This window comes from Zootermopsis nevadensis, unplaced genomic scaffold, assembly GCF_977971745.1.
Source record: "Zootermopsis nevadensis isolate Lab colony 2312 unplaced genomic scaffold, Znev_1.0 Znev_ptg000031l, whole genome shotgun sequence".
NCBI classification, from domain to species: Eukaryota; Metazoa; Arthropoda; class Insecta; order Blattodea; family Termopsidae; genus Zootermopsis; species Zootermopsis nevadensis.
Genome location: NW_028259163.1, coordinates 3,644,197 through 3,664,581, shown reverse-complemented (window position 1 = coordinate 3,664,581; position 20,385 = coordinate 3,644,197). Strand labels below are relative to the sequence as shown.

The following is a 20,385-nucleotide window of genomic DNA, read 5'->3' as shown; positions in this document are numbered from 1 at the left end:
TGAACATTAAGAGGCATAAAAATGAAGTTGTCCCTCGAGCCTATTAAAGCCCCGTGACATTGATATTTATCGAGTAAATCTTGAGACATACAAGATTGTGTGTTGTCACAAAGCAGAAAACTGTAATCGACACGTTCATGTCATAAACTCATATATATTTAATAAGAGACACATTTTAGAAACTGTATAATTCATCCATTATCTCTTGACTTTTGTATCTTGCAGACAATAGTGACCATCGCACCATTCCCTTTCCCCGAGCTTCCAGAACTGAGGGATAAATATTTGTACAATATCACACCCTGGACTCACACTGTGTCCACAGCAGCACGTCGAGGACTCAGGCTGTTCTACTCGGATGACGACGATGACGGTACAGACGAGGATGATGAGAAAATAGCTGTTGCCGCAGCCTATGGTGTATCCGCAGTCTTCAGGTCACCACGAAGAAAAGGTGTGTTCGTAAAAGTTTGAATTATCTAAAATTTGTACAATAAATCACAATCCTTTAACCTTTATCAATTGTGTGACCCAGATGGCCATCTGTTGCACTAGCATATTGCTAAATCACTGACCACAGAATGAAGACCATAAACCATTCCCTAGTCCCATATGATCTTCTTCTTTTTCTTAGCATTTGTCCCTCTTTGGCGGGGTCTGCTTTTTACTCTCTTTTTGGAGGTTGACATTCGGTAGGACTCCTTGGACGAGTAATCAGCCCGTCGCAAGGCCTCTACCTGTACACAGGACAACACAACACAGAAAGACGCGACAGACATCCATGGCTTGAGTGGGATTCGAACCCACGGTCCCAGCGACCAAGCAGCACGCGGCCACTGTGACCGGCCCCTAGTCCCATATGATAAAGGTTGTTATTTCACTCTAATTATTTAAAATAATTGAATTCCAGATTCCTTGACTCGAGCTTCGTCACCGTCGTCTCCCTTGTCGACCTTAAATTACGGCACTGCACCTGAAAGGGACCGGCTAGCACTGGATATATCGGCACTGAAACAACAATATGCCAAGTTACGTGAGCGACAGCGCCAAGCCCACATCATTCTGACTGGTAAATACTGTATTGATTTTACTTAATTATGACAGTTGAATTGAATCTAAGACGTTATCTTTATAATTGTAAATTAATTTATTTTTGGCTTATCAGCAGTATAGTGATAGGAATACAGAAAGAAGACAGGTCATGAGCTGTAAAGATATCCCCGTGTCATCTCACACAGTCGCGTTCCTTCCCTTCTTTGCCACATTACTCATCTGTCACTGATTTCATGGAATATCTTTTATTTATTTACTATTTTCACATATATTTCTCAAAATATTGAAATATATTTTTTGTTACTTTAGCAGCTTGTGCGCGACAGCCGTTGGGACCATCAGTTCCCACTCCAGTAGCCATGAACCATCTGCTTTTGGGGAAGAGTGCCCTACTTAGTGTGAGGGGTAGAAGGGGTGGTCCACCCCCTGGAGCAGTGCCACCCCCAGCGAGTATCACCTTGAAATCTGCTCCTAAGCAGCAAAGGGGTCGTCAGCAACAACGCATCACCCCTCAAGGTACACGCCACAGCTTCTCCTATTTCGTATAGAAAACACGTGTAGAAAAACTTCTTAAGAGACTGCTTCATATTTTTAGTCTGTGAAATTTGAGATTAACAATGTTTGTCTTCTGAGTTGTGATGCCACGAGTACTCGTAGCTAGATACCAGCATTGCAGAGAAAAATACCGTCTTCAGCCCTGAAGATGGAGACAGTATCCACTTGCGCAGTCCAACGGTCACGGATTTCAGTTCTCAGACAGTCGAAGAAATTTCCATATCACCATTAAGTAGGATATCAAGTTTTTACAGCAGTCAGTATGAATATGGCTGCCTTGTGGGATGCAATACTGTAGTCTGTTTGAAGTTTACCAACGTTCAGAGGTCCTTGCAGCCTCCGTCATCAGGGCCGTCTGAAATACTGATAAAATTCTTGCGCACTTTCTGTTTGTCTTTACTGATGGCTCAAGGCTTAAATGATACCAGACCTCTGGTATTTCTTGGGTATTTGGTATACACAATAAGTAGTGTAGTAAAGACGATAATGGTCTGATAGACAGTGTGCTAAAATGAAGGATGTACTATCAATATTTCTCCAGCAAATGGTAATTTGGATGTGTAAAAACACAGGGTTAAAGAGTCCTTAATCTCGTATCATATTCACATATTTTTTATGACAGTTTTTTTGGACAGTGAAACAGATTTTTCGTCAGCCATAGTTTTTTAGTTTGTAACTTTGTTATTTTGCATACAAAATTTTGGTTGGAAAACCAGAAAGAAAGATACCTGTTAGAAGATCTAGGCGAAGATGGGGAAATAATATTAAAATATATCTTAAGGAAATAGGGTGCATCAGGCTAAGGTCAGTGACTGGTGACTGGATTTTTTATGTACATTAATGATCCTTTGAATTCCACAAAAGGTTAGGAATGTCTTGAGCTGAGCTACTTGGAGTCAGTCAGCTAGTTAGTTGGCTAAGGCTGTTGCTGTTGTGATAAGTTCATTGTAGATGCTATTCAACTTAGGAGTATGTACTTTTCAACCAGAACACTACCAGAACCAGCAGTTTAAGTGACCGACATTAGCTAACTAACTAGATGGCTTAGGGAACCCGAAGGTTGATCACCGAATTAACCAAAGCCCTCCACCGGTCCCTGTCCTGGGCCAACAAAATCCAGTCTCCTTCAACTCCTATCTCCCATAGATCCCGCCTGACATTATCCTCCCATCTACGTCTAGGTCTCCCCAGCGGTCTCTTCCCCTCAGGCTTCCCGACTAATACCTGGTGCACACCTCTTGTACCATCCATGCATGCTACATGCCCAGCCCATCTCATTCTTCTCGACTTAATCACCCTGACAATACTGGGGGAGGAGTACAGATTTTTAAGCTCGTCATTATGCAGTTTACTCCATGCCCCATCGTCTTCTCTCCTATGCCCAAATACTGACCGACATTCCTAAATTTAAGCCAAGTGTAGATTTTCAAGTACGCTGTGTTGTCAAGTTTAAGTTTTACCTAGGGTAAAACATGAAATTTTCTTCACAAAGTAGTTGCGATACGTCCGAAAGCAATACAGTTCGTCTAAAATGATGTTACGACATATAAAATTTATCAACAGGACAACTGATCACGGCATCAAATGTCGAAGTGGTTTCACCGCAGATTCAGCAGCAGCAAGAAGAAAAGTCGGGCGGAGAAACACTGCATTGGAAAGACACCGGGCAAAGGAGGCAGCGCAGAGGATCGCAGCTAGATGCGACAGTTGTGCAAAGTGTCGTTTCAGTCGACGCTGAAGAAATCCAAGGTAACAGCAATGAATTAACCAACAAGTCTACGTCTTGGGATACAGAAAAGTGTTTTGTGTGTGTGTTAATTTATGAACATTATAGTACAGGATCTTTGTTGAGAAACTGATAGTTGCTGATCCTGTGAAGATTTTTGTTTTTAACGAACTCTTACGTTCACAAAATCTTTCCATTCGATTCTGTTCTGAGCCAGATGAATATATTCTTCACGTTCACGCCCGTTCTCTCAAGAGCCATTTCAATATTATACTCCCATCTACAACTAGGTCCTTGAGATAACCTGCCCAAACTTTCGTATTTATTTATAATTTCCTCATGTTTTTTTACGTGTCCCACTTAGGTCGCCTTTTTTGATATAGGAAGAGTACAAATTATGTAACTCTTCATTGTGATATTTTTCCTGTTGTTGTATTACGTCCTCTTCCTTGATTTTAAATAATCTCCTCAGCATTTTCTTCTCCAAAATCCTGTACATAGGCTCATTCTATAAACAGTAGCTTAATTGGGCCAAAGTTTTCTAGTCCCGATGTGTCCCAATTAACCGGAATCCACCGTACCTGATTTCTGACTCTCCTTTGAAGTTCTTGATGGTATATGACTGTTTTTTTGGCAGGGATCAGACAGGAGGCTATAGTGAGGGGAGCAGTACCAGTAATCATACAACCAGAGTTAGGGACAGATGTGACTGGGAAAGAGCTCGATGCTGATAGTGATGACAGCAAAAGTAGCACATCAACTGAATTGTGTGATGAACCAGACCGGCTGAGTGACTTCGATTCTGAGGAGCCTACAAGTGTCAGTGACACATCATCGCACGTTGTTTCTACCGCTGAGGCCAGTGTTACAAAATTGCCGTTCCTTCCTCCAGCAGATAGATCAGGTCTTCCTACTCCAGAATCACCTCTTAGAAACGGCGTTTCGCCACTGACGCCCGTAAAGAACACAATTGTGCCACCGAAGTCAGGAGAATCTTTTGTGTCTGACACTAAACCTACAATAATATTACCGTCTAAAGAAACAGAAATATTAACAACAGTCATTTCTCCAACATCTGCAACAGATGACCTTATATCTTCATCAGCGCTGAAGGAGAATTTTGAATTGACTTCTCAAAGAGAAACATCTTTACCGGCTGCGAACGTTTCTGCCTCGAAGCTGTCACCTTTGAAGGAAATATCAGTCTGTGCGACTACACCAGAAATTTATTTCAGCGTTGTAGATAATGATGTTAAACCGTTAATTTCCGAAGATAATGAAACAATGAATTTGAATGAGATTATCACAGTTTCCGAGCATGACCACTCGAAGCAGTCATTATCAGACAAGCCTGAGTCTTCGGTAGGAAATAATATTTCTCGTACTGGTATCTTAGACGAGTCTTCAGTTTCATCTGAACAATTTTCATCTTTCCATACATCTGAATTAAAAATGCAGGCAAGTGAAGAAGGTAATAATGATGAAATTATTCCGAGAGAAGAAAAAGACATTCATTATGGTTCTGAGACAAAAAAATATGTTGAAATTAATGAGGTAGAATCTGACACACATTTTATAAAACATCCTGATGCGTACCCATCTGGTTCAGTATTAATGGAAGTAGAAGGCAAAACTGAAGAAAGAATAGCAGATAACATTTCTGCAGACCTCACATCTGCTAAAATTACCGATTCTTCCATGTCGAAAGGCACGTTTAAATTAGGAATTACTCAGAAGGACCATTGGGGTACTGTTGATTCATTAGAAAGCCCCGTTACAGGAACACGACAATATATTCACGGCACTTCGCCTTTATCTCCGCAGTCTGGTGATTTCTTTTTATCAACACCCGCCAAGATGCTTCATGATACGAGAGAAAGTGATGATGAAACTGAGGAAGAATTAAAGACAGAAATTAAAATTTGTAGGATATGTACAGAGCGATCGATACCAGAGATTGATACATCTTGCGTGGTATTCGGTGACGTTGCAGAGTGTGATACCGCTGGTACCGAAGCATTGCAGGATTTGGGGAGTTTTGAGAATACAAGTGTAAATGTGAGCGATGGTGAAAATATTTCAAAGTTACTTGAATTGAACCAGAGACTTCAGGGCAGGGAACAAGCAGTAACAGTAGAAGACATTGCAGATAGTGATGTAAGCGAGATAGACTACGCAGAAATGAGTAATCTGTTAGATATCGAACATAATATTAGTCTTGGGCGTAGGAATAGCGAGCGCGCGCTGAAGATAATCCAGGAGAACTCAGAAATTCTCCACAGAATTCTACAATGCCAGACAAGACGTCCGAGTAAGGTATCAGAAGAGGATACTAGTGGCGGTACCACGACCATTCCGTCAGAAACCGATTCCATCCCCACATCTTCCAGCGCAGAAAATGTCGACATTGCATCAAACGAACTCCTACGATCTGTAACTGATGTGCCAAAAACTGGTTCAATTGACAGTTTTCTAGCAGTTGCGAATCCAGAACATGGCATTTCTGTTAAATTACCAAGTTTAGTGTCGTTAAATTCACCAAATTCTATCCATTCCATTTTGAGAAGTGATAAAGCCGTTGAAGTCTTCCCACGAGATCCACAAATAGAAGGTGGGATGTCCATGGAATCCCAGGGCTGTCAGCAAGAGAAGGAAGAAGATGGTACAGTTATAACTGCAGAGTGTTTTGATACTCGCGACTCTTCGGTTCCTTTTATGACTGAGGAATTTCTGAAGGCATATAATTTCTCGAAACCAAAACAAAATAACATCGTGTCATCGCCTAGATCAGCTGTAAGATTCTCCATGTCTTCAGAAGCTCCAAGCAAGGAACATTCCGCGTTCTCAATAGATTCAAGAAGCGTTAAACCGAAGACAGAGCTTGTTGATGTTACACAAGTGCCCCTTCCTTCGGATGAACAATTTTTGTCACAATCCGAAGACAGAACTGCTTCAGAGTTAACTAGATTTTCTGACGAAGATTCTGGGTCTTCTATAAGTTCTGAAACTGTTAAACAAAAGACAGAATTTTCGTATCTTCCAAAATTGTCAATTTCTACGGATGAAAAATTTCTGTTACAATCTGAAGACAGATATTATCCCGAATTAACTGGGTCCTCTGACCATTCTTCATACCCATTTGATGATAATGTTCATCACGCGGAAAGGACGATACACAGACCTACAGAACTGGAGTTGGATAGAGTACATTCTCCATCGACAACTCAGTCTAGTTGGGAAAGGTTTTCATCAGTGGACAGTGTTTTTCCTAAATTTCCTAAAAACTATTTACCTGAACGTAAAACTCAGATTTCCTACTGCTCATATAGTTCAAAATGTGAAAAGGAGAGTTTACAGCTTTTGGATCCTACTGTAATACCAGTAACTGACGTGAAAGCGTTAACACCTATAAAATGTACTGACGATGGTGGCGGCAGCGACGGCGACATCAAAACAGTTGAACATCTCGCGGTTGATAAGACGTCTAGTGACTTTGATACTGTTACAAGTTTTTCAAAGTTTTCCTTAGATTCATCACCAGATTTGTGTCATTCTGTTGAGAAATGTAAACTGAAAGACGATTCTTCGCCAATAAGATCCACCATTGATAGTCGTGATTTATGTGCTGGCAGTAACTATACCACTAAGACGTCAGATTTTAGCACTTCAAAGCCATACATAAGCATTTCGAGGTATGAATATTCTCCTACAAGGACAAAATCATGGAACATAGAGAAAGAATGTAACACAGACCACGTTGAACATGATAACTTTAAACACAGAGAAACCCCATCATCAATGAATACTAAAGATTCAGCGTCCCATTCTTCTGATAACATTGTTTTCAAATCTTCGTCTGCCAAAAGTGAAATAACACCTGCAGATTATTTACAGACGTCTCCATCTTTTAAGAGCAGACTCGTAGAAGACTTTCAATACCACGTCCGTCCTGATTCAGCTTCATCCTCTGACTTCAGCAGTGGGATCCAGGATGTAGTTCATAGAACCACCACAAGAAATCATGGCAGGCCTCATTCAACGATAATTTCAGACGTCACCTCCACAGAGATTTTGAATCGATCCTATTCTTCAAGTTCCATTGATGGCTGCATTATGAGAATCGGGCAAGATCTGTCTTCTCCATCAGCTTCGTCTCGTAACGAGCGGTCTGTGCCTTCCTTTAAATCTGTAGGTGATGTATCATCTTCCGTAGCCGTCAATAGAACCCAAAACAGTGTGTATAATCCAATGTATGAAATCAACAGTTCTATAAAAGTTCCAGATACTGTTCAGTACACGCGTTCTGCCAAATCACCGTCGGAGTTGAGATTTACGACTAAGGATCTCTCACCCCGAAGTTGGGATAAAGATGATCCATCATCGTCTGTGAAGTCAGAATGTATAAAGGAGAATTCCAACTATCAAACTCTTTCCAGTTCCTCGTCAAAAATTAAAGTAGAAAAATCTTATTCTCCTACAGTTTCGCCAGCGAAGTGTAAAGATATTCATGTTTATTTGCCCCCCATCAAGTCGTCAGTTCTTGGTAGCCCTACAAAATTAAAATCAAACTTTGATCCGTTTCCCCCAAGACCCGCATTGAGGCAACCCAAAGAACTGGGCATAAAGTTGGGGCTTTATTCAACAGATTGTGTAAATAAGAATGGGAAGGCAGCTAGTAAGAACACATGAGAAGAAACATGTAAGTAAATATTTCTATATATAAGAAATACATGTGCATCTCGTAAACATTATTACAACGCAATTCTAAATAACATAAAGATAAATTTTTCAATTCATCGTTATTACAAAAGTAACATGTATTATAGAGAATTATTATAATAAAGTATTATGACTTTAACAGAAAAGTATCAGCGTTTTAATTAAATGTTTTTTGTTATTTTACATCAATGCAACATCGATATAGGTGTAAAATCTTACGATAGAAGTACGCACTAGCACAAATCAAAAAATTTAGGAAACGGTTCAAAAAGCGCACAAGACTAAAAAAATTTGAAAAACTCCGCATTCAAATTTTTTTCGAAGATTTCGTAAATTCTTGGTTTTGTGCGATTTTCAGAGAATTTGCAGCATTTTTTGATTTTTCGAACGTTTTCAAATTTTTATGTATTCGCGCTTTTCATGACGATTTTTATATTTTTCAAAATTGTCAAAATTTTCGAAAAATCAAAAGATGTAGAAAAATGTCCAAAAATGGCAGAAAACTAAAGAAATTTGAAGAATATCAACTTATACATTTATACCGAATTTTTCGAAAACTTGGTTTTGTGCGCTTTTCACACAATTTACAGCATTTTTTGATTTTTCGAAAAATTTCAAGAAATGTTTTCTACATCTGAACCATCCCTATCAGAACTAGTCTCTGCCGGACTTGGTCTCTGTCAATATGTACTTCACAGTCTCAGCTGGACACGGTGACTGCTTTACACGGTGTGATTCTCTGTCTCTGCATGCTTCACCCGCTTCGTGCCGCAATCGGTCTCTAACGGACGCGCTGTCTGCCACACAGCCCCTACAATATCCGGTCTCTCATGAGACAGACACCGAGGGCATCGGTGACCGAGTCTTGCAAAGAGAGTGTGGGAAAATCCTCTATTGACACAGTTTGGAAACTTTCTGATCGCAACTCGTATGTGTCTGCAAGACACGGCTTCTATCCCACCTGTTTTCTGCCTACCACTGTGTGTGCAAAAACCGGCAAGTCGAAAATCACGAAGAGACCCAAGTCCTGAAAAGTTCCAAGTGAGAAGTCACTTGTCCCAAGTCTTGAGAAGTCGCATGTCTCAAGTCTTGAGAAGTCGCATGTCCCAAGTCGTTAGAAGTCACATGTCCCAAGCCTTGAGAAGTCGCATGTCCCAAGTCTTGAGAAATAGCATGTCCCAAGTCTTCAGAAGTCCCTTGTCTCAAGCCTTGAGAAGTGCGAGTCCCAAGTCTTCAGAAGTAACTTGTCCCAAGTCCTGAGAAGTCACCTGTCCCAAGTCGCGAGAAGACAATTGTCCCAAGAGTTGAGAATTGCGTGTCCCAAGTCTTGAGAAGTCACTTGCCGAAGTATTGAGAATTCATTTGTCCCAAGTCTTGAGAAGTCAATTGTCCCAAGTCTTGAGAAGTCACTTGTCCCCCGTCTTGAGAAGTGCGTGTCTCAAGTCTTGAGAAGCCACTTGTCCCAAGTTTTGAAAATCCACTTGTCCCAAGTCTTAAGAAGTCACTTGTCTCAAATCTTGAGAAGTCACTTGTCCCAAGTCTTGAGAAGTCACTTGTCCCAAAACTTCAGAAGTCACTTGTCCCATGTCTTGAGAAGTCACTTGTCCCAAGTATTGAGAAGTGCGTGTACCAACTCTTGAGAAGTCATTTGCCACAAGTCTTGCGAAGTCACTTGTCCCAAGACTTGATAAGTCACTTGTCCCAAGTCTTCAGAAGTCACTTGTCCCAAGTCTTGACATTTCACTTGTCCCAAGACTTGTGAATGCACTTGTCCCAAGTCTTGAGAAGAGCGTGACCCAAGTCTTCAAAAGTCTGTTGTCCCAAGTCTTGAGAAGTCACTTGCCCCAAGTCTTGAGAAGTCACTTATCCCAAGTCTTGAGAAGTCACTTGTCCCAAGTCTTGAGAAGTGCGTGTCCCAAGTCTTGAGAAGTCATTTGTCCTAAGTCTTGAGAAGTCACTTATCCCAAGTCTTGAGAAGTCACTTGTCCCAAGTCTTGAGAAGTGCGTGTCCCAAGTCTTGAGAAATCACTTGTCCCAACTCTTGAGTACTCACTTGACCCAAGTTTTGAGAAGTCACTTGCCCCAAGTTTTGAGAAGTCAATTGCCCCAAGTATTGAGAATTCACCTGTCTCAAGTCTTGAGAAACCACTTGTAACAAGTCTTGAGAAGTGCGTGTCCCAAAGTTTGAGAAGTCACTTGTCCCAAATCTTGAGAAGCCACTTGTCCCAAGTCTTGAGAAGACACTTGTCCCAAGTCTTGAGAAGTACGTGTCCCAAATCGAGAAGTCAATTACCCAAGTCTTTAGAATACACTGGTCCCAAGACTTAAGAAGTCACTTGTCCGAAGTCTTGAGAAGTCACTTGTCCCAAGTCTTGAGAAGTCACTTGTCCCAAATCTAGAGAATTCACTTGTCCCAAGTCTTGAGAAGTGCGTCTCCCAAGTCTTCAGAAGTCAATTGTCCCAAGTCTTCAGAAGTCACTTGTCCCAAGTCTTGTGAAGTCACTTGTCCTAAGTCTTGAGTAGTCTCTTGTCCCAAGTCTTGAGAAGTCACATGTCCCAAGTCTAGATAAATCATGTGCCCCAAGTCTTGAGAAGTGCGTTTCCCAAGACTTGAGAAGTCACTTGTCCATTTCATGAGAAGTCACTTGTCCTATGACTTGAGAAGTCACTTGTCCCAAGACTTGAGAAGTCACATATTCCAATTCTTGCGAAATAACTTGTCCCAAGTCTTGAGAAGTGCGTGTCCCAAGTCTTGAGAAGTCACTTGTCCCAAGTCTTGAGAAGTGCGTGTCTAAAGTCTTGAGAATTCACTTGTCCCAAGTCTTGAGAAGTCACTTGACCCAAGTCTTGAGAAGTCACTTGTCCCAAGACTTCAGAAGTCACTTGACCCAAGTCTTGAGAATTCACTTGTCCCAAGTATTGAGAAGTCACTTATCCCAAGTCTTGAGAAGTCACTTGTCCCAAGTCTTGAGAAATGCGTGTCCAAAGTTTTGAGAAGCCACTTGTCCCAAGACTTGAGAAGTCACTTGTCCCAAGTGTTGAGAAGTGCGTGTCCCAAGTCTTGAGAAGTCACTTGTCCCAAGTCTTGAGAAGTCCGTGTCCCAAGTCTTGAGAATTCACTTGTCCCAAGTCTTGAGAAGTCACTTGTCACAAGTCTTGAGAAGTCACTTGTCCCAAGTCTTCAGAAGTGGGTGTCCCAAGTCTTGAGAAGTCGCTTGTCCCAAGTCTTCAAAAGCCACTTGTCCCAAGACTTAAGAAGTTAGTTGTCCCAAGTCTTGAGAAGTACGTGTCCCAAGTCTTGCGAAGTAATTGTCCCAAGTCTTGAGAAGTCATTTGTCCCAAGTCTTGAGAAGTCACTTGCCCTAAGTCTTAAGAAGTCACTTGTCCAAAGCCTTGAGAAGTCACTTGTACCAAGTCTTGAGAAGTGCGTGTTCCAAGTCTTGAGAAGTCACTTGTCCCAAGACTTGAGAAGTCACTTGTCCCAAGTCTTTTGGAGTGCGTGTCCCAAGCCTTGAGAAGCCACTTGTCCCAAAACTTGAGAAATGCGTGTACCAAGTCTAGAGAAGTTACTTGTCCCAAGTCTTGAGAAATCAGTTGTCCCAAGACTTGAGAAATCACTTGTACCAAGTCTTGAGAAGTTCGTGTCCCAAGTATTGAGAAGTCACTTACCCAAGACTTGAGATGTCACTTGCCCCTACTCTTGAGAAGTGCGTATCCAAAGTCTTGAGAAGTCAATTGTCCCAAGTCTTGAGAAGTGTGTGTACCAAGTCTTGAAAAGCCACTTGTCCCAAGTCTTGAGAAGTCACTTGTCCCAAGTCTTGAGAAGTGCGTGTCCCAAATCTTGAGAAGTCACTTGTCACAAGTCTTGAGAAGTCACTTGTTCCGAGTCTTGAGAAGTGCGTGTCCCAAGTTTTGAGAAGTCACTTGTCCCAAGTCTTGATAAGTCACTTGTCCCAAGTCTTGAGAAGTCACATGTCCCAAGTCTTGAGAAGACACTTGTCCCAAGAGTTGAGAATTGCGAGTCCCAAGTCTTGAGAAGTCACTTGCCGAAGTCTAGAGAATTCATTTGTCCCAAGTCTTGAGAAGTCAATTGTCCCAAGTCTTGAGAAGTCACTTGTCCCCGTCTTGATAAGTGCGTGTCCCAAGTCTTGAGAAGCCACTTGTCCCAAGTTTTAAAAAGCCACTTGTCCCAAGTCTTAAGAAGTCACTTGTCTCAAATCTTGAGAAGTCACTTGTCCCAAGTCTTGACAAGTCACTTGTCCCAAAACTTCAGAAGTCACTTGTCCCATGTCTTGAGAAGTCACTTGTCCCATGTCTTGAGAAGTCACTTGTAACAAGTATTGAGAAGCCATTTGCCCCAAGTCTTCCGAAGTTACTTGTCACAAGTATTGAAAAGTGCGTTTCCCAAGTCATGAGAAGTCACTTGTCCCAAGTCTTGAGAAGTCACTTGTCCCACGTCTTGAGATGTGCGTGTAACAAACCTTGAGAAGTCAGTTGTCCCAAGTCTTGAGAAGTCAATTATCCCAACACTTGAGAAGTCAATGTTCAATATTTGGGACACGCACTTCTCAAGGCTTGGGACAAGTGTCTTCTCAAGACTTGAGACAAGTGACTTCTCAAGTCTTGGGACATGTGACTTCCCAAGAAGTGGGACAAGTGACTTCGCAAGACTTGGGACACGCACTTCTCAAGAGTTGGGACAAGTGACTTCTCAAGACTTGGGAAACGCACTTCACAAGACTTGGGACAAGTGACTTCTCAAGACTTGAGACACGCACTTCTCAAAACTTGGGACAAGTGACTTCTCAAGAATTGGGACAAGTGACTTCTCAAGACTTGGAACAAGTAACTTCTCAAGATTTGGGACACGCACTTCTCAAGACTTGGGACAAGTGACTTCTCAAGACTTGGGACACGCACTTCTCAAGACCTCAGCCAAGTGACTTCTCAAGACTTGGGCCACGCACTTCTCAAGACTTGAGTCAAGTGACTTCACAAGACTTGGGACATGTGACTTCTAAAGACTTCGAACACGCACTTGTCAAGACTTGGGACAAATGACTTCTCAAACTTGGGACAAGTTACTTCTCAAGACTTGAGACAAGTGACTTGTCAGGGCTTGGGACGAGTGACTTCTCAAGGCTTGGGACAAGTGACTTCTCAAGACTTGGGACAAGTGACTTCTCAAGACTTGGGACAAGTGACTTCTCAAGCCTTGCTACACGCACATCTCAAGACTTCGGGCAAGTGTCTTCTCAAGACTTGGGACAAGTGACTTCTCAAGACTTGGGACAAGTGGCTTCCCAAGACTTGGGACACGCACTTCTCAACACTTGGGACAAGCGACTTCTCAAGACTTGGGACACGCACTTCTCAAGACTTGGGACAAGTGACTTCTCAAGACTTGGGACATGTGACTTCTCAAGCTTTGGGACAAATGACTTCTCAAGACTTGGGACACGCACTTCTCAAGACTTGGGACAAGTGACTTCTCAAGACTTGGTACAAGTGACTTCTCAAAACTTGGGACACGCACTTCTCAAGACTTGGGACAAGTGACTTCTCAACACTTGGGACACGCAATTCTCAAGACTTGGGACAAGTGACTTCTCAAGACTTGGTACAAGTGACTTCTCAAGACTTGGGACACGCACTTCTCAGGTCTTGGGACAAGTGACTTCTCAAGACTTGGGACACGCAATTCTCAAGACTTGGGACAAGGGACTTCTCAAGTCTTGGGACACGCACTTCTCAAGACTTGGGACAAGTGACTTCTCAAGACTTGGGACATGTGACTTCTCAAGACATGGGTCAAATGACTTCTCAAGATTTGGGACACGCACTTCTCAAGACTTGGGACAAGTGACTTCTCAAGACTTGGTACAAGTGACTTCTCAAAACTTGGGACACGCACTTCTCAAGACTTGGGACAAGTGACTTCTCAATACTTGGGATACGCACTTCTCAAGACTTGGGACACGCACTTCTCAAGTCTTGTGACAAGTGACTTCTCAAGACTTGGGACACGCAATTCTCAAGACTTGGGACAAGTGACTTCTCAAGACTTGGGAAAAGAACTTCTCAAGACTTGGGACAAGTGACTTCTAAAGACTTGGGACACGAACTTCTCAAGACTTGGGACACGCACTTCTAAGGACTTGGGACACGTGACTTCTCAAGACTTGGGACACGCACTTCTCAAGACTTGGGACAAGTGACTTCTCAAAACTTGGGACACGCACTTCTCAAGACCTGGGACACGTACTTCTCAAGACTTGGGACAAGTGACATCTCAAGACTTGGGACACGCACTTCTCAAGACATGGGACAAGTGACTTCTCAAGACTTGGGACAAGAACTTCTCAATACCTGGGACAAGTGACTTCTCAAGACTTTGGACAGTCACTTCTGAAAACTTGGGACAAGTGACTTCTCAAGACTTGGGACACGCACTTCTCAAGTCTTGGGACAAGTGACTTCTCAAGACTTGGGACACGCACTTCTCAAGACTTGGGACAAGTGACTTCTCAAGACTTGGTACAAGTGACTTCTCAAATCTTGGGACACGCACTTTTCAAGATTTGGGTCAAGTGACTTCTCAAGACTTGGGACACGCACTTCTCAAAACTTGGTACAAGTGACTTCTCAAGACTTGGGACAAGTGACTTTTCAAGACTTGGGACAAGTGACTTCTCAAGACTCGGGACACGCACTCCTCAAGACTTGGGACAAGTGACTTCTCAAAACTTGGGACAAGTGACTTCTCAAGACTTGTGACAAGTGACTTCTCAAGACTTGGGACACGTTTTTCTCAAGACTTGGGACAAGTGACTTCTCAAGACTTGGGACACGCACTTCTCAAGACTTGGGACACGAACTTCTCAAGACTGGGGACAAGTGACTTCTCAAGACTTGGGACAAGTGACTTCTCAAGACTTGGGAGACGCACTTCTCAAGGCTTGGGACAAGTGAATTCTCAAGTTTTGGGACAAGTGACTTCTCAAGACTTGGGACAATTGACTTCTCAAGACTTGGTACAAGTGACTTCTCAAGACTTGGGACACGCACTTCTAAGGACTTGGGACAAGTGACTTCTCAAGACTTGGGACAAGTGACTTCTCAAAACTTGGGACACGTGACTTCTCAAGACTTGGGACACGCAATTCTCAAGACTTGGGACAAGTGACTTTTCAAGGCTTGGGACACGCACTTCTCAAGACTTGGGACAAGTGACTTCTCAAGACTTGGTACAAGTGACTTCTCAAAACTTGGGACACGCACTTCTCAAAACTTGGGACACGCACTTCTCAAGACTTGGGACAAGTGACTTTTCAAGACTTAGGAGACGCACTTCTACAGACTTGGGACAAGTGACTTCTCAAGATTTGGGACACGCACTTCTCAAGACTTGGGACAAGTGACTTCTCAAGACTTGGGACACGCACTTCTCAAGACTTGGGACAAGTGACTTCTCAAGACTTGGGACAAGTGACTTCTCAAGACCTGGGACACGCACTTCTCAAGACTTGGGACAAGGGACTTCTCAAGACTTGGGACACGCACATCTCAATACTTGGAACAAGTGACTTCTCAAGACTTTGGACAGTCACTTCTGAAAACTTGGGACAAGTGACTTCTCAAGACTTATGACACGCACTTCTGAAGGCTTGGGACAAGTGACTTCTCAAGACTTGAGACACGAACTTCTCAAGACATTTGACACGCCCTTCTAAGGACTTGGGACAAGTGACTTCTTAAGACTTGGGACACGTGACTTCTCAAGACTTGGGACACGCACTTCTCAAGACTTGGGACAAGTGACTTCTCAAAACTTGGGACACGTGACTTCTCAAGACCTGGGACACGTACTTCTCAAGACTTGGGACAAGTGACATCTCAAGGCTTGGTAAAAGTGACTTCTCAAAACTTGGGAAACGCAATTCTCAAGACTTGGGACAAGTGACTTCTCAAGTTTTGGGACAGCCACTTCTCAAGACTTCGGACACTAACATCTCAAGACTTGGGACAAGTGTCTTCTCAAGACTTGGGACAAGTGACTTCTCAAGACTTGGGAGACGCATTTCTCAAGACTTGGGACAAGTGAATTCTCAAGATTTGGGACAAGTGACTTCTCAAGACTTGGGATAAGTGACTTCTCAAGACTTGGGACAACTGACTTCTCAAGACTTGGGACACGCACTTCTAAGGACTTGGGACAAGTGACTTCTCAAGACTTGGGACAAGTGACTTCTCAAAACTTGGGACACGTGACTTCTCAAGACTTGGGTCACGCAACTCTCAAGACTTTTGACAAGTGACTTTTCAAGGCTTGGGACACGCACTTCTCAAGACTTGGGACAAGTGACTTCTCAAGACTTGGTACAAGTGACTTCTGAAAACTTGGGACACGCACTTCTCAAGACTTGAGACAAGTGACTTCTCAAGACTTAGGAGACGCACTTCTCCAGACTTGGGACAAGTGACTTCTCAAGACTTGGGACACGCACTTCTCAAGACTTGGGACAAGTGACTTCTCAACACTTGGGACACGCACTTCTCAAGACTTGGGACAAGTGACTTCTCAAGACTTGGGACAAGTGCCTTCTCATGACTTGGGACATGTGACTTCTCAAGACTTGGGACAAGTGACTTCTCAAGGCATGGGACAAGTGGCTTCTCAAGACTTGGGACACGCACTTCTCAAGACTTGGGACACGCACTTCTCAAGACTTGGGACAAGTGACTTCTCAAGACTTATGACACGCACTTCTCAAGACTTGGGACAAGTGACTTCCTAAGACTTGGTACAAGTGATTTCTCAAAACATGGGACACGCACTTTTCAAGACTTGGGTCAAGTGACTTCTCAAGTCTTGGGACACGCACTTCTCAAGACTTGGGACAAGTGACTTCTCAAGACTTGGGACACGCACGTCTCAAGACTTGGGACAAGTGAATTTTCAAGTCTTGGGACACGCACTTCTCAAGACTTGGTACAAGTGACTTCTCAAGACTTGGGACACGCACTTCTCAAGTCTTGGGACAAGGGACTTCTCAAGACTTGGGACACGCACTTCTCAATACTTGGGACAAGTGACTTCTCAAGACTTGGGACAAGTGACTTCTCAAGACTTGGGACAAGAACTTCTCAAGACTTGGGACAAGGACTTCTCAAGACTTGGGACAAGTGACTTCTCAAGACTTGGGTGTCTAGTCCTGATAGGGATGGGACAGGTCAAATTTAGAAGGAAAAATTTTCAAATTTTTCGAAAAATCAAAAAACGCTGCAAATCTTCTGAAATGCGCACAATACCAAAAATTTTCGGATAATTCGGAAAAAAATTAAAAGTTGAAATTTTTCAAAAATTCTTAGTTTTGTGCTCTTTTTGGACGATTTGCAACGTTTTTCGATTTTTCGAAATTTTTCGAAAAAATTGAAATTTCTCAAAGGGGTACCCCTTTGAGAATTTTCAAAATTTTTCGAAATTTTAAAAAAATTAAAAACGACTGCAAATGGCGTGAAACGCGAAGAAAACTAAGAATTTTCGAAAAAAATTGAATTCAGCTAAGACAGGTGAGGCAAAGCCCTAAACAAGCAGACAAGACTTGGGACAATAACTTCTCAAGACTTGGGACAAGGACTTCTCAAGACTTGGGACAAGAACTTCTCAAGACTTGGGACAAGAACTTCTCAAGACTTGGGACGAGTGACTTCTCAAGACTTAGCACAACTGACTTCTCAAGACTTGGGACAAGAACTTCTCAAGACTTGGGACAAGTGACTTCTCAAGACTTGGGACAAGAACTTCTCAAGACTTGGGACAAGTGACGTCTCAAGACTTGGGACACGCAATTCTCAAGACTTGGGACAAGGGACTTCTCAAATCTTGGGACACGCACTTCTCAAGACTTGGGACAAGTGACTTCTCAAGACTTGGGACATGTGACTTCTCAAGACATGGGTCAAATGACTTCTCAAGATTTGGGACACGCACTTCTCAAGACTTGGGACAAGTGACTTCTCAAGACTTGGTACAAGTGACTTCTCAAAACTTGGGACACGCACTTCTCAAGACTTGGGACAAGTGACTTCTCAATACTTGGGATACGCACTTCTCAAGACTTGGGACTAGTAACTTCTCAAGACTTGGGACACGCACTTCTCAAGTCTTGTGACAAGTGACTTCTCAAGACTTGGGACACGCAATTCTCAAGACTTGGGACAAGTGACTTCTCAAGACTTGGGAAAAGGACTTCTCAAGACTTGGGACAAGTGACTTCTCAAGACTTGGGACACGCACGTCTCAAGACTTGGGACAAGTGAATTTTCAAGTCTTGGGACACGCACTTCTCAAGACTTGGTACAAGTGACTTCTCAAGACTTGGGACACGCACTTCTCAAGACTTGGGACACGCACTTCTCAATACTTGGGACAAGTGACTTCTCAAGACTTGGGACAAGTGACTTCTCAAGACTTGGGACAAGAACTTCTCAGGACTTGGGACAAGGACTTCTCAAGACTTGGGACAAGTGACTTCTCAAGACTTGGGTGTCTAGTCCTGATAGGGATGGGACAGGTCAAATTTAGAAGGAAAAATTTTCAAATTTTTCGAAAAATCAAAAAACGCTGCAAATCTTCTGAAATGCGCACAATACCAAAAATTTTCGGATAATTCGGAAAAAAATTAAAAGTTGAAATTTTTCAAAAATTCTTAGTTTTGTGCGCATTTTTGGACGATTTGCAACGTTTTTCGATTTTTCGAAATTTTTCGAAAAAATTGAAATTTCTCAAAGGGGTACCCCTTTCAGAATTTTCAAAATTTTTCGAAATTTTAAAAAAATTAAAAACGACTGCAAATGGCGTGAAACGCGAAGAAAACTAAGAATTTTCGAAAAAAATTGAATTCAGCTAAGACAGGTGAGGCACAGCCCTAAACAAGCAGACAAGACTTGGGACAATAACTTCTCAAGACTTGGGACAAGAACTTCTCAAGACTTGGGACGAGTGACTTCTCAAGACTTAGCACAAGTGACTTCTCAAGACTTGGGACAAGAACTTCTCAAGACTTGGGACAAGTGACTTCTCAAGACTTGGGACAAGAACTTCTCAAGACTTGGGACGAGTGACTTCTCAAGACTTGGGACAAGAACTTCTCAAGACTTGGGACGAGTGACTTCTCAAGACTTGGGACGAGTGACTTCTCAAGACTTGGGACGAGTGACTTCTCAAGACTTGGGACGAGTGACTTCTCAAGACTTGGGACAAGAACTTCTCAAGACTTGGGACAAGGACTTCTCAAGACTTGGGACGAGTGACTTCTCAAGACTTGGGACGAGTGACTTCTCAAGACTTGGGACGAGTGACTTCTCAAGACTTGGGACAAGAACTTCTCAAGACTTGGGACAAGGACTTCTCAAGACTTGGGACGAGTGACTTCTCAAGACTTGGGACGAGTGACTTCTCAAGACTTGGGACAAGTGACTTCTCAAGACTTGGGACAAGGACTTCTCAAGACTTGGGACAAGGACTTCTCAAGACTTGGGACAAGGACTTCTCAAGACTTGGGACAAGTGACTTCTCAAGACTTGGGTGTCTAGTCCTGCTAGGGATGGGACAGGTCAAATTTAGAAGGGAAAATTTTCAAATTTTTCGAAAAATCAAAAACGCTGCAAATCTTCTGAAATGCGCACAAAACCAAAAATTTTCGGATAATTCGGAAAAAAATTAAAAGTTGAAATTTTTCAAAAATTCTTAGTTTTGTGCTCTTTTTGGACGATTTGCAACGTTTTTCGATTTTTCGAAATTTTTCGAAAAAATTGAAATTTCTCAAAGGGGTACCCCTTTCAGAATTTTCAAAATTTTTCGAAATTTTAAAAAAAATTAAAAACGACTGCAAATGGCGTGAAACGCGAAGAAAACTAAGAATTTTCGAAAAAAATTGAATTCAGCTAAGACAGGTGAGGCACAGCCCTAAACAAGCAGACAAGACTTGGGACAATAACTTCTCAAGACTTGGGACAAGAACTTCTCAAGACTTGGGACGAGTGACTTCTCAAGACTTGGGACAAGAACTTCTCAAGACCTGGGACGAGTGACTTCTCAAGACTTGGGACGAGTGACTTCTCAAGACTTGGGACGAGTGACTTCTCAAGACTTGGGACGAGTGACTTCTCAAGACTTGGGACAAGAACTTCTCAAGACTTGGGACAAGGACTTCTCAAGACTTGGGACGAGTGACTTCTCAAGACTTGGGACGAGTGACTTCTCAAGACTTGGGACGAGTGACTTCTCAAGACTTGGGACAAGAACTTCTCAAGACTTGGGACAAGGA

General features: G+C 42.6%; 1 protein-coding gene across 6 annotated transcripts in view; it reads left to right on the top strand.

Annotated features, from left to right (window-relative positions):
• The window catches only part of LOC110827030 (uncharacterized), a 66,801-nt gene extending 58,599 nt beyond the window's left edge, over positions 1-8,202 (top strand). For 5 of the 6 annotated variants that reach the window (XM_022058265.2, XM_022058266.2, XM_022058269.2 and 2 more), the window contains 5 exons: positions 226-454; positions 911-1,069; positions 1,363-1,569; positions 3,172-3,357; positions 3,972-8,202. In XM_022058265.2, the coding sequence (XP_021913957.2) occupies positions 226-454; positions 911-1,069; positions 1,363-1,569; positions 3,172-3,357; positions 3,972-8,023 (4,833 nt within the window). In that variant the 3' untranslated portion in view covers positions 8,024-8,202. The remainder of the gene's footprint in view (positions 1-225; positions 455-910; positions 1,070-1,362; positions 1,570-3,171; positions 3,358-3,971) is intronic. The other variant, XM_022058268.2, reaches the window with a different exon arrangement.
• The last annotated feature ends 12,183 nt before the right edge of the window (positions 8,203-20,385 follow it).